The sequence below is a fragment of the Ovis aries genome, chromosome 18 (genome assembly GCF_016772045.2).
Source record: "Ovis aries strain OAR_USU_Benz2616 breed Rambouillet chromosome 18, ARS-UI_Ramb_v3.0, whole genome shotgun sequence".
NCBI classification, from domain to species: domain Eukaryota; kingdom Metazoa; phylum Chordata; class Mammalia; order Artiodactyla; family Bovidae; genus Ovis; species Ovis aries.
Window position 1 is genome coordinate 67,574,390 of NC_056071.1, and position 11,331 is coordinate 67,585,720.

The 11,331-nt window shown below is 59.5% G+C and overlaps 1 gene segment (V, D, J or C); it reads right to left on the reverse strand.

Annotated features, from left to right (window-relative positions):
- Window positions 1-880: 880 nt before the first annotated feature.
- Window positions 881-2,068, reverse strand: LOC101107475 (Ig alpha-1 chain C region-like). The segment is given in 3 exon segments: window positions 881-1,394; window positions 1,580-1,885; window positions 2,050-2,068. Coding segments are annotated over 3 exon segments (819 nt in total).
- Window positions 2,069-11,331: the final 9,263 nt, after the last annotated feature.

Below are 11,331 nucleotides of genomic sequence, written 5' to 3' on the forward strand. Positions count from 1 at the left end.
GGTGGCGCGGGGCCCCGGTGCCCGGCCCTCCCTGAGCCTCTTCTCCTCCAGTCCCTGGTCGGCAGGCGCCCGGCTCTGACTGGCTCGTGCCTGCCGGCTGCCCCTAGAGGCAGCTTCCGGAACTACAAGTGACCGCGTCACCCCTTCCCTACCGCGGGGACTTTCGTGGGGCCCCTGCTCCCAGAACCCACCAGGCTGTGTCTGCTTCGCACGGTCAGCCCTAGCTCAGCCCTCACTGCTGTGCTCACACCCATGTGCACACACACACACGTGCACAGCCGTGAAGGCATGTCCAGCGCCAGGCTGAGGGGCCGCCGAGGCCTGGAGAGGGCTGGCGCTGTGGCTTTCCTCGTGGGACCTGCCCCCTCCCAGTGTGTGCAGACCCCGAGGAGGAGCACGGACAGACAGGCGGCCGCAGGGAAGCGCGGAGCTGCTTCAGGCGAGCGTGGAGTTTATTCAAGGGCTGGGGGTGGGGGCACTCAGTAGCAGACCCCATCCACCTCTGACATGACCACAGACACGTTCACGTGGGTGGGTTTACCCGCCAGGCGGTCGATGGTCTTCTGGGTGAAGGCCAGGGGCAGGGCCTCGTGGCCCACCATGCAGGAGAAGGTGTCCCCCTGCTTCCAGACCTCGGCGTCCACGCGTAGCACGCTGGTCACGGCGAAGGTGGTGACACTCTGGCCGGGCTCGGGCAGGGGTCCCCAGGTCAGATACTTCTCGCGGGGCAGCTCTTGATTGCCCTGCAGCCAGCGCACCAGCACGTCCCTGGGGCTGAACCCCCGCACCAGGCACGTCAGCGTCACCAGCTCGTTGAGGGCCAGCTCCTCCGACGGCGGCGGCAGCAGGTGGACCTGAGGCCGGAACGTGTTCACTGCAGGGCAGAGAGTGGGTCAGGGGTCAGGGGTCGTACAGCGAGGAGAGTGCCCCTGAGCCCTGGGCCCCCGGTGCCTCAGTCTCCCTCTGTGAGGGGTGGGCAGGGCTGGAGAGGGAGGGGCAGGCTTGGGGGGGGTGTCTTGTGTGTGGAGTGCCCAGCCGCCCACGTGGTGGTCCAGGCCCACCTAGGTCTTTCTTGATGGTGGTGGTCAGTGAGCCGTCGGGGTAGGTGGCAGAGCAGGAGAAAGTCTGTCCGCTGTTCCAGGGGTCGGCACAGCCCGGCAGGACGCTGGACACGCTGTAGCAGCCGCAGGAGTCGCGCTCGGGCAGCCCCTGGACGGCGGTCTTCCCGCCTGTCGGGCTCCAGGTGAAGCTGGCGCCCTTGGCGCTTTTCAGGCCACGCAGCGTGCACGTGAGGCTGGCGTTGGAGCTCAGGAGCAGATCCTCGAGGGCTGGAGGCTGCAGGGACAGGCTGGGCTCGCAGTTCAATGGGAGACACTCCTCAGGACAACCTGAAAGAGAGGCAGGTCAGGTCAGTGAGCCCTCTGCCCGCCTCCCCTGGCCTCCAGCACCAGCCCAGGCCCCTCATGGCACGCCCACTGGGGGCTCAATCCCCTCTTGTCTGAGTAGAGCGCCCACAGGAAAATGGTCCACATTGGGTTGGGGTGGGAGGATGGGGCCTCACCCCAGCCTGCCCTCTGACCTTCAAGTTTGCAGGGCACGTCCACGGTCTTGCTGGCTTTGGAGAGGTGCTGCACTTGGCAGGTCACGAACTTGTTTTCTGGGCACAGGCTGGCTGGCAAGGTCAGCTGGCTGCTCATGGTGTACAGGCTCCCGGCCAGCACGGCGGGGAAGTTCCTGACGGACACATTGTCACCACTCTGGTTCCAGGTCACGCTCAGAGGTGCTGATGGGAAGAAGCCCTGGACCAGGCAGCCGATGACCACCTGCCCGGCTGGGTCGTCCTTCCCAAGGCTCAGTGGGAAGATGCTGGGGCTGGCTTCACTCTCTGAAACATAGGGTTCACTGTGAGACAGCAGCCCTCTGCTGACCGGACCCCTGACAGCCCCACAAACACAGGGAGACGGCCACCTTTCCTTTACACAGAGAGTGAGTGACTGGCCCAAGGTCACACAGCTTGTACGAGGTGCCCCTGGGGTCGGCAGTGCCCACCTGAGTCCAGGCGAGCCATTTCTGAGCATGCCCCTCAGGGCTCTGAGGATGGGGACCACACACGCTCTTCAGACGGGGCCTCTGGGTCAGGCCACTCCCGGGTGTGGGTCCTGGCTGACACAGGGCTCTCTCACTGACCAGCTGAGGCTGTGGGCACTGTAGGAGCCTCAGCTGCCCTCTGTGTGGTGGGCCCAGCTTGCCTTCCTCCAGGGTGTGGGGGATCGTGAGAAGGAGAGAGCGGGCTAAGCAGAGACAGCAGCCTGGGCTTGAAGCTGAGTCTGTCGGGGCTCAGCTTGGCTGTCCTGGGGCTCCGGTGAGGAGGGGGAAGCCTGCCTTCTGTGTCCCGCTCCCACTCCCTGGGTAGTGTCTCGGTCACACTACCCCCCCGCCCCCGCCCCGACGAATCCCCCCACCCGTTCTAAACCAGCAGTTGGCTTCCATGGACTACGAGGGTTTTGAGGCTGCAAGCCTAGTAACAAATCAGTCCTTCAGGGCTGCCCCCTGGATGGCCCCTACAGAGGGCGTGGGCTATACCTGTGTTTTCGCAGTCCCCTTCCTGTCAACAGGTGAAGGCACAGGGGAGAGTCAGAGGTGCACCCTGGGGCTGCATGGCCCTTGTGTGCCCCCAGGAAACACGGGGTGCTATCTGGCTGGACAGGAGGGCTCAACCCACGCCTCCAGGTCAACTCAGGCACTAGCCCAGTCACCCAGATTCAACCCAGCTCAGCCCAGCCTAGATTAGTCCATTTTAACCCAGCTCAGCCCAGCTCGGCCCAGGTCAACTCAATTAAAACCATTTCAACCCAATTCAGCCCAGCTCAGTACAGCCCAGTTAATCTCAGCTCAGCCAAGAAGAGCGCACTTTAGACCAACTGAGAGGGTAACAGGCAGGAAGGCCAGGGCTCTCCAGAGGAAACAGGCCGCAGGGTCAGACGCTTCTCCTCTCTCTCCAGCGGCAGGAGGAAGCAGACCACAGGCCTCAGGTTCTTCCCTTCTCTGTACAAACTTAGAAGGAGGTTCTTTTAAAATTCCGTGTCGCCATGACGACACCTGGTTCCACCTGAACTTAACTTTGCTCAAACCTTGAGCTAACTGATGCATTTTTCCTATGGAAACGTCTTTCTTAAGCTATGTTAATGAACTATGCATTTACTCCATACTCTGTCTTCAAGTCAGTTCCACGTAAGACTCAGGACCAACCTGACAAACCAGTATATTTTACCCATGCAGATATTGTCTTAAGCTATGTTATCCAGGCCACACATGTGCTTGGAAACCTGCCTTTCTTCAAGATTCATGTCAATCATTTCATGGCCTGGGATGACTCACTTTGTGTCAACGTCATCTCAAAACGCGTGCTGTGGGTGAGGGGCCTGGTGCCAGTCTCTGACTTCTGAAACATTTCCTTTCTCCAATTAACAGCCTCCTGATAGGCATGTAACTCATTCCTAAAGACTAGCAGGGGGGCCCTCTTTCTGCCCCCTGCTGATGTCTATGTCAGAAGCTGCCTCTCTCTCTTTTATACTTTAATAAATCTTTATCACACAAAAGCTCTGAGAGATCAAGCCTCATCACTGGCCCTGGATTGAAGTCCTCTACTCTGGAGGCCAAGAATTCCAGCATCATTCACGGCTCAGAAACAACCTTTCAAGCTCAGTCTAGTTCAGTCTAGTTCAGCCCAGTTCAGCCTAGTTCAGCTCAGCTTACCTACCTCAGCCCAGTTCAGCCCAGCTCAGTCCGTTTTAGTCTAATTGAGCCCACTTCTACCCAGTTCAGCTCAGCTTGCCTGGACCAGCTCAGTTCAGCCAAGTTCAGTCCAGTTCAGCCCAGTTCAGCCCAGCTCACCCAGCTCAGGCCAGCTCAACCCTGCTCAGCCCAACCTAGGCCAGTTCAACCCAGTTCAGCCCATTTCAGCTCAGTTCACCCAGCTCAGCCCAGCTCAGCCCAGCTCAGCCCAGCTCAGCCCAGTTTATCCCCGCTTAGCTCAGCCTAGCCTAGCTTAGTCCAGCTCAGCTCACATATCTCAGCCCAGTTCAGCCCAGCTCATGCAATTCAGGCCAGCTCAACCCTGCTCAGCCAGCCTAGGCCAATTCAATCCAGTTCAACCCATTTCAGCCCAGTCCAGCCCAGTTCACCCAGCTCACCTAGCTCAGGCCAGCTCAACCCTGCTCAGCCCAGCCTAGGTCAGTTCAGCCTATTTCAGCCCAGTTTGCCCAGCTCAGCCCAGCTCAGCTCAGCTCAGCCCAGTTCAGCTCAGCTCATCTCAGCCTGGTTCAGCCCAGCTCAGCCTAGCACATCTCATCTCATCTCAGCCCAGTTCAGCTCAGCTCAGCCCAGTTGAGCCCAGTTCAGTCCAGTTGAGCCCAGCTTAGCCCAGCTCAGCCTAGTTCAGCTCAGCTCTACCCAGTTCAGCTCAGCTTGCCTAGCCCAGCCCAGTTCAGTTCAGTTCAGCCCAGTCCAGCCCAGTTCACCCAGCTCACCTAGCTCAGGCCAGCTCAACCCTGCTCAGCCCAGCCTAAGTCAGTTCAGTTCATCTCAGCCCAGTTCAGCTCAGTTCACCCATCTCAGCCCAGCTCAGCTCATCTCAGCCCAGTTCAGGCCAGCTCAGCCCAACCTAGCCCAGCTCAGCTCTGTCAGCCTAGCTCAGCTCGGCTCTACCCAGTTCAGCTCAGCTTGCCTAGACCAGCCCATTTCAGCCCAGTTCAGCCCAGTCCAGCCCAGTTCACCCAGCTCACCTAGCTCAAGCCAGCTCAACCCTGCTCAGCCCAGCCTAGGCCAGTTCAACCTAGTTCATCCCATTTCAGCCCAGTTCAGCTCAGTTCACCAAGGTCAGCCCCACTCAGCTCATCTCAGCCCAGTTTAGCTCAGCTCATCTCAGCCTGGTTCAGCCCAGGTCAGCCTAATTCAGCTCAGCTCAGCCCAGCTCACCTAGCTCAGCCCAGTTCAGCCCAGCTCAGTCCATTTTAACCTAATTGAACCCAGCTCAGCCTAGTTCAGCTCAGCTCTACCCAGTTCAGCTCAGCTTGCCTAGCCCAGCCCAGCTCAGTCCAGTTCAGCCCAGTCCAGCCCAGTTCACCCAGCTCACCTAGCTCAGGCCAGCTCAACCCTGCTCAGCCCAGCCTAGGTCAGTTCAGCCTATTTCAGCCCAGTTCAGCTCAGTTTGCCCAGCTCAGCCCAGCTCAGCTCATCTCAGCCCAGTTTAGCTCAGCTCATCTCAGCCTGGTTCAGCCCAGCTCAGTCCAGCCTAACCCAGCTCAGCCCAGTTCAGCTCAGCTCAGCCCAGCTCACCTAGCTCAGCCCAGTTCAGCCCAGCTCAGTCCATTTTAACCTAATTGAACCCAGCTCAGCCTAGTTCAGCTCAGCTCTACCCAGTTCAGCTCAGCTTGCCTAGCCCAGCCCAGTTCAGTTCAGTTCAGCCCAGTCCAGCCCAGTCCACCCAGCTCACCTAGCTCAGGCCAGCTCAACCCTGCTCAGCCCAGCTTAGGCCAGTTCAACCCATTTTAGCTCAGTTCACCCAGCACAGCCCAGCTCAGCCCAGTTCCGCTCAGCTTGTCTAGCCCAGTCCAGTTCAGTCCAGTTCCACCCAGTTCATCTCAGCTCACCCAACTCAGGCCAGCTCAACCCTGCTCAGCCAAGCCTAGGCTAGTTCAGCCCAGTTCAGCCCATTTCAGCCCAGTTCAGCTCAGTTCACACAGCTCAGCCCAGCTTAGCCCTGCTCAGCCCAGTTCAGCCTAGTTCAGCTCAGCTCACCTAGTTCAGCCCAGTTCAGCCCAGCTCAGTCCATTTTAGCCTAATTGAGCCCAACTCAGCCCAATTCAGCCCAACTCAGCCTAGTTCAGTTCAGCTCACCTAGCTCAGCCCAGTTCAGCCCAGTTCAGTTCAGCTCACCTAGCTCAGCCCAGTGCAGCCCAGTTCAGCCCAGTTCAGTTCAGCTCACCTAGCTCAGCCCAGTGCAGCCCAGTTCAGCCCAGTTCAGTTCAGCTCACCTAGCTCAGCCCAGTGCAGCCCAGTTCAGCCTAGTTCAGTTCAGCTCACCTAGCTCAGCCCAGTTCAGCCCAACTCAGTCCATTTTAGCCTAACTGAGCTCAGCTCAGCCTAGCTCAGCTCAGCTCGCTTAGCCCAGCCCGGTTCAGGCCAGTCCAGCTCTCAGCTCCCAGCCCAGCTCTGCCTGCTGTGTGCAGCACCCTGCTCTGTGTCTGGTGGGCGGCGGTCTGCCTTTCTTTCTGGAGCCTGTCCTCTGTCCTCCCACCCCAGGAGGCCCTAGAATGCCCAACTACAGAGGAGATGACACCCAGCAGCTTCTGGGACCCACCTGCTCATGGCTGCCCAAGGGCCTGTGTGGCTGGGAGGGGCCCTTGCCTTCTGGCCATGTAGCCCCGCGCTGCAGGTCCGTCTGCTTGCCCGCCCTGAGGCGCTGGAGTGGGTAGAGGCCTAGGCCTTGTCCAGGCCCTCCTGATGGCTGTGTAGTCTCAGCTGACCCTGCCCCGCTCTGGGCCATTTGGGCTGTTGGTGAGGCTGATGCTGTGAGGGGCAGGCTGGGATCGGCTGCGTGACCCCATAGATGGGGTCACTCACCCACTTCCTGTCCCGCCAGTTGCGGCCGCTTGCCTCCACGTCATGTCTGGTCTGTGGTCTGGCTGTGGTGGGGCCAGGTGTGTGTGGCCTGGACTGTGGGACCCCCAGGAACTTGACCCTGGCCTGAGACCTTGTGGGTACAGAGGCAGGCACCGTGGGTGGGGGGGTCACGGCCCCAGGGGGCTGTCCATGGGGCTGTGCTGGGGGCCGAGGTGGAAAGAAGCCGAGGCCACAGTAGCCAGAGTCAGGGGCCACAGTAGCCAGAGTCAGGGGCCACGGATCACTGAGGGAGACATGGTCCCAGAGTGGAGAAGAAGTGAGGCTGGAGGGGGAGGAGGCCGCACGGGTCAGCAGGGGCTGGCGCCCCGAGGGACAGGCACTTCAGGGTGACCCCAGTGAGCAGGCCTCCTAGACCGTCAGGGTGCAGGGCAGCTTGTGGGGGTGGGGCCTCTCCAGCCTGGCCACAACCCTTCCTCTTCCTCCAGGAGCGGCGGGGTCCTTGACTGGGGCTGGAGCGGGGGTGTGGGGGTCGCCCCTGTCTGGAGTCTGGAGTCCTGTGTGGTGGGGGTGGCTGGCCTCCTACCCCTGCTGCCTCCGCCCTGTCTCCTGCCCAGGACTCTCCCACCAGCTGCCCTTCCAGCTGCCCAGGCGCTTGGTCTCCCTGGTGGCCCCAGGAGGCGGCCCCTGCCTGGCCTCTCTGGTGGCTCTCTGGAGCTGGCCCCTGCCTGGGCACACAGTGGGCTGAGGGGTTTGGTTTGCATCTGTTTTCTTATAAAGTTTATTTGTTTTTTAACTTATGGCTGTGCTGGGTCTTCGGTTGTGGTGTGCGGGCTCTCTCTGGTTGTGGACAGCAGGCGCTGCTCTGACTGTGGTGCGCAGGCTCTCGCTGTGGCAGCCTCTCTCCTGTGCAGCACAGGCTCTGGGTGAGCTCAGCAGGTGCAGCTTTTGGGCTCTAGAGCCCGGTAGTTGTGGCTCACGGGCTGAGTTGCTCTGCGGCAGGTGGGATCTTTCTGGACCAGGTGTCGAACTGGTGTGCCCTGCACTGCAAGGTGAATTTTCGGCCAGTGGACCACCAGGGAAGCCCTGTTCCTTCATTTCTTCACACACAGAAGGTTCTGGAGCAGTACAGGGACCAACAGTCCCCTCCCGGGAAGAATACCATTGTGGGGAGGGCGGCTGGCAGGTGGAGATGTTGGGCCTCAGGGGGAGACCGGCTTTTCCCTGGGGCAGGGGTGGGGCCGGGAGGGTAGGAGGAGATGGATGGAGGAAAGGGAGCCCAGGGCGGCATGCCAGGTGGGCACACACACCCTGGCTCTGGGGTGTGTCATGAACCCTGGGTCACCCATAGTGCCACCCACAAGGGACATTTCCTCCCAGGCTGCCGGCTGGCCTTTGGTCCACCCCACGCCCACTGTACCAGTGGTGTCTGCATCGTGGATGGCTTACTCCGAGAATCCTTCTTCTTGCCGGCCCTCAAGTGCCCAGGGCTCTGTGCCTTCTGGGGGTCCTTGTGTCCCTCATGTCCTCTGGCGCTGTCCCCGAGAGAGCTGGAGGGACAGGCCTCAGGATGTGTGGTCACGTGTGGCCTGGCAGGCATGCAGGAAGCAGAGGAAGGTGGTGAGGGGTTGGGGGCTGCCCTCTCCAGCATCTTGTGCCCACATACAGGCAACACTACCCTACCAAGGTCACAGATGGGCATGGAGCTTTGGGCAGAAAGAAGAGCTTGGACTTGAGACGGATGGACGTGGGGTCTATAGGACTGAGAGCCACAGGGTTTGGGGGAAGGGTCTGAGTCCTAGTGGGCACTGTTGGTAAGATTCACTGAGCACCTTCGGGAGTCAGGGACTTGTTCAATGTGGGTCCAGGCTGGAGAGGAAAGAGCTGGGACTGGACGAGTCCTTCTGGGCTTCTTCAGAAGCAGGAGGGGCCTCAGCATGGCCAAGGCCTGCTGGCTGGCAGTGAGGGTCCTGAGGCCATGATAAAGTCCTCACTGCAGGGCTCAAAACAACAGAAATTTAATCTCATGCTTTAGAGCCAGAGGGAGACTTGGGTTTGATCCCTGGGTTTGGAAGAGGCCCTGGAGAAGAAAAAGGTTACCCACTCTAGTATTCTGGCCTGGAGAATTCCATGGACTGTATAGTCCACGGGGTCACAAAGAGTTGGACACAACTGAGTGACTTTCACTTGGAGCCAGATGCCTGAGATCAAGGTGTGGGCAGGGCTCTGCCCTGTCTTCCTACCTCCTCCAGCTTTCAACCCCCCGGGCATCCCAGGCATCGCCCGGATCTCTGCCCCTGTCCTCATATGACCTCCCACCCTGAGTCTGACCTCTCCTCCTCTGTCCCTTGTAAGGACTCTTGTCGTTAGATTTAGGGCCCACGTGGACAATCTCATCCTAAAATCCTTTAATCGTATCTGCAAAGACTGGATAAGGTCACACTCATGGGTTCCAGGGCTAAGGGTGTGGGCATAATTTCTGGGGGGGCATAGTTCAGTGGTGGGTTAATGGAGAAAGAAGAGGAGGAGGGACAGAGGGGACCCTGAGAAGCTGGCATCTTGCTGCTGGGAGGGCTCGTGCAGCAGGGCCCCTGGTTCAGAGCCCAGCTGGCTGGCGTAACCCTTCCTCTTGTCCTTCCCTGCAGCCCTGCTTTTGGCAGAGCACTCACCGTCCAGCCCCACTACAGGGGTTGCCTGCCACTGTCCTCGGAGAGGCAGCAGGGAGCGGTCCTGAAGCAGGAGCTTAGTTCCCTGCCCTGGAATTGGACCTGCACAGCCTGGATGAAATCCCGGAGTCCCAGCAGCTAGAGCACCAGGGGCTGCGGACCAGAAGGAAGGGTCTCCTGGCTCTCGCCTCATTAGAAAGCACGAATGTTCCGAGCAGGCAAACACTGTAAATACAGGTGTGGAGTTTATGATTAGAGACAGAGCACAGCGTGTGGAAAGCACGCAGAGAAGAGGCTTATTTATTCAAGGCAGAGCAGGAAGAGACCAGCCTGGAAAGAAAGGCTGCGGGCGTCCTCCCTAACGCGGAGGAGTGCGGGCGTCCTCCCTAACGGGGAGGAGTGCGGGCGTCCTCCCTAACGCGGAGGAGTGCGGGCGTCCTCCCTAACGGGGAGGAGTGCGGGCGTCCTCCCTAACGCGGAGGAGTGCGGGCGTCCTCCCTAACGCGGAGGAGTGCGGGCGTCCTCCCTAACGGGGAGGAGTGCGGGCGTCCTCCCTAACGGGGAGGAGTGCAGTGAAGAGGTTGCTAACTTGTGTGTGTTGACCCATGTCTGTGTTGACGTGTGTGTGTTGACTCATGTGTGTGTTGACTCACTCGTGTGCTGACTCGTGTGTGTAGACCCATGTGTACAGACTCATGTGTTAACTCACATGCATGTAGACTCACGTGTACAGACTCACGTGTACGTTGACTCACATGTAAGTAGACTCGCACGTACATAGACTCACGTGTATGCTGACTCACGCGTATGTAGACTCACACATACATAGACTCGTGTGTGTTGACACACGTATGTAGACTCACATGTGTGTTGACTCACTTGTGTGTTGACTCGTGTGTGTAGACCCATGTGTGCGTAGACTCACGTGTGTGTTGACTCGTGTCTATGGGGCAGTTCTTCTGGGTTTTTTCTCCTCTGGCCGATCATCTGGCCTCTTTTCCCACACTTGACCTGTCCTTGGGCCCTCCCCATATGCATATGCATTTCTTACTGAGGAAGATTCTAGCACAGGCTAGCTGGACGTTTGACCACACTGATTACGGGTTACACTCTCCCTTTGTGACCCTGGAGGAGCTTTCCTTCACAGGTGCAGCTGGGGAGGATTCCCTGACCTCAGGAGTGATAGGTGGGGTCTTCTTGTCTCTACCTGAGCAGAGCTCAGCTCCTGCCACTGGTTTTGCCCTTGGAGTTTCAGGGAATCACTTACGGCACTTGGCAAACTCCACCTGCCCAGCCCAGGGCCCTCTCTCTCTTACCTCACCCCTTTCCCTCCTGACTCTGGGGAGGCGTGTGTGGCCAGTGTGTGGTGACGCCCAGCTCACAGGGCTGAGCCCTTGTGGCCCTCATTCTGGGGTCCCCAGTAGGTCCCATGGTCTGGGGTGCAAGTCAGAGAGAGAAGACAGCCCACTCTGCTCTCAGGAGTCCCAGCTCAGGGGACAGGGCGGAGGGTACCTGGCCTTGGCTTGAGAGAGCCCTGCAGGTGGGGTCTGGTCTCAGGCCTGTCTCCTGAGGCCGTACGGGTCTGTGCAAGTGCGTCACGCCCACCTGTGAGGCTGGAGCACGGTGAGGGCTGTGGCTGCGGCCTTGTTTGAGGCTCTCTCCTGGTCTCATGCTCTATTTGGATCAGACTTTCGGTGTCTCTGGACAACCTCAGAGTTGCCCAACCCTGGGTGTTCTACCCTCGATCCCTGCAGGCTGCTTGGTCTATGTTGGTGTCCATGGGGTGTGGTCTCCTGGCATGGATGGCAGCTCTCAGAAGGGCCTTCACCATGAATGGTCTCTCCTGTCAGCGCTGACCATGACTGACCCTTTAGGGTTTGCCGGCTGGGAGTGGGACTGTTGTCTGACCTCCGCATGGGGAAGGGCGGTGAGTCTGGGCTGGAGGCCAGTGGAGCAGGTGTGGTGGAGGCTGAGGCAGGGTCTCTTTGGGCATCAGAGGGTGCTTGAATCAGGCCTGGCTGGACACTTGGGCGCTCGGGACCCA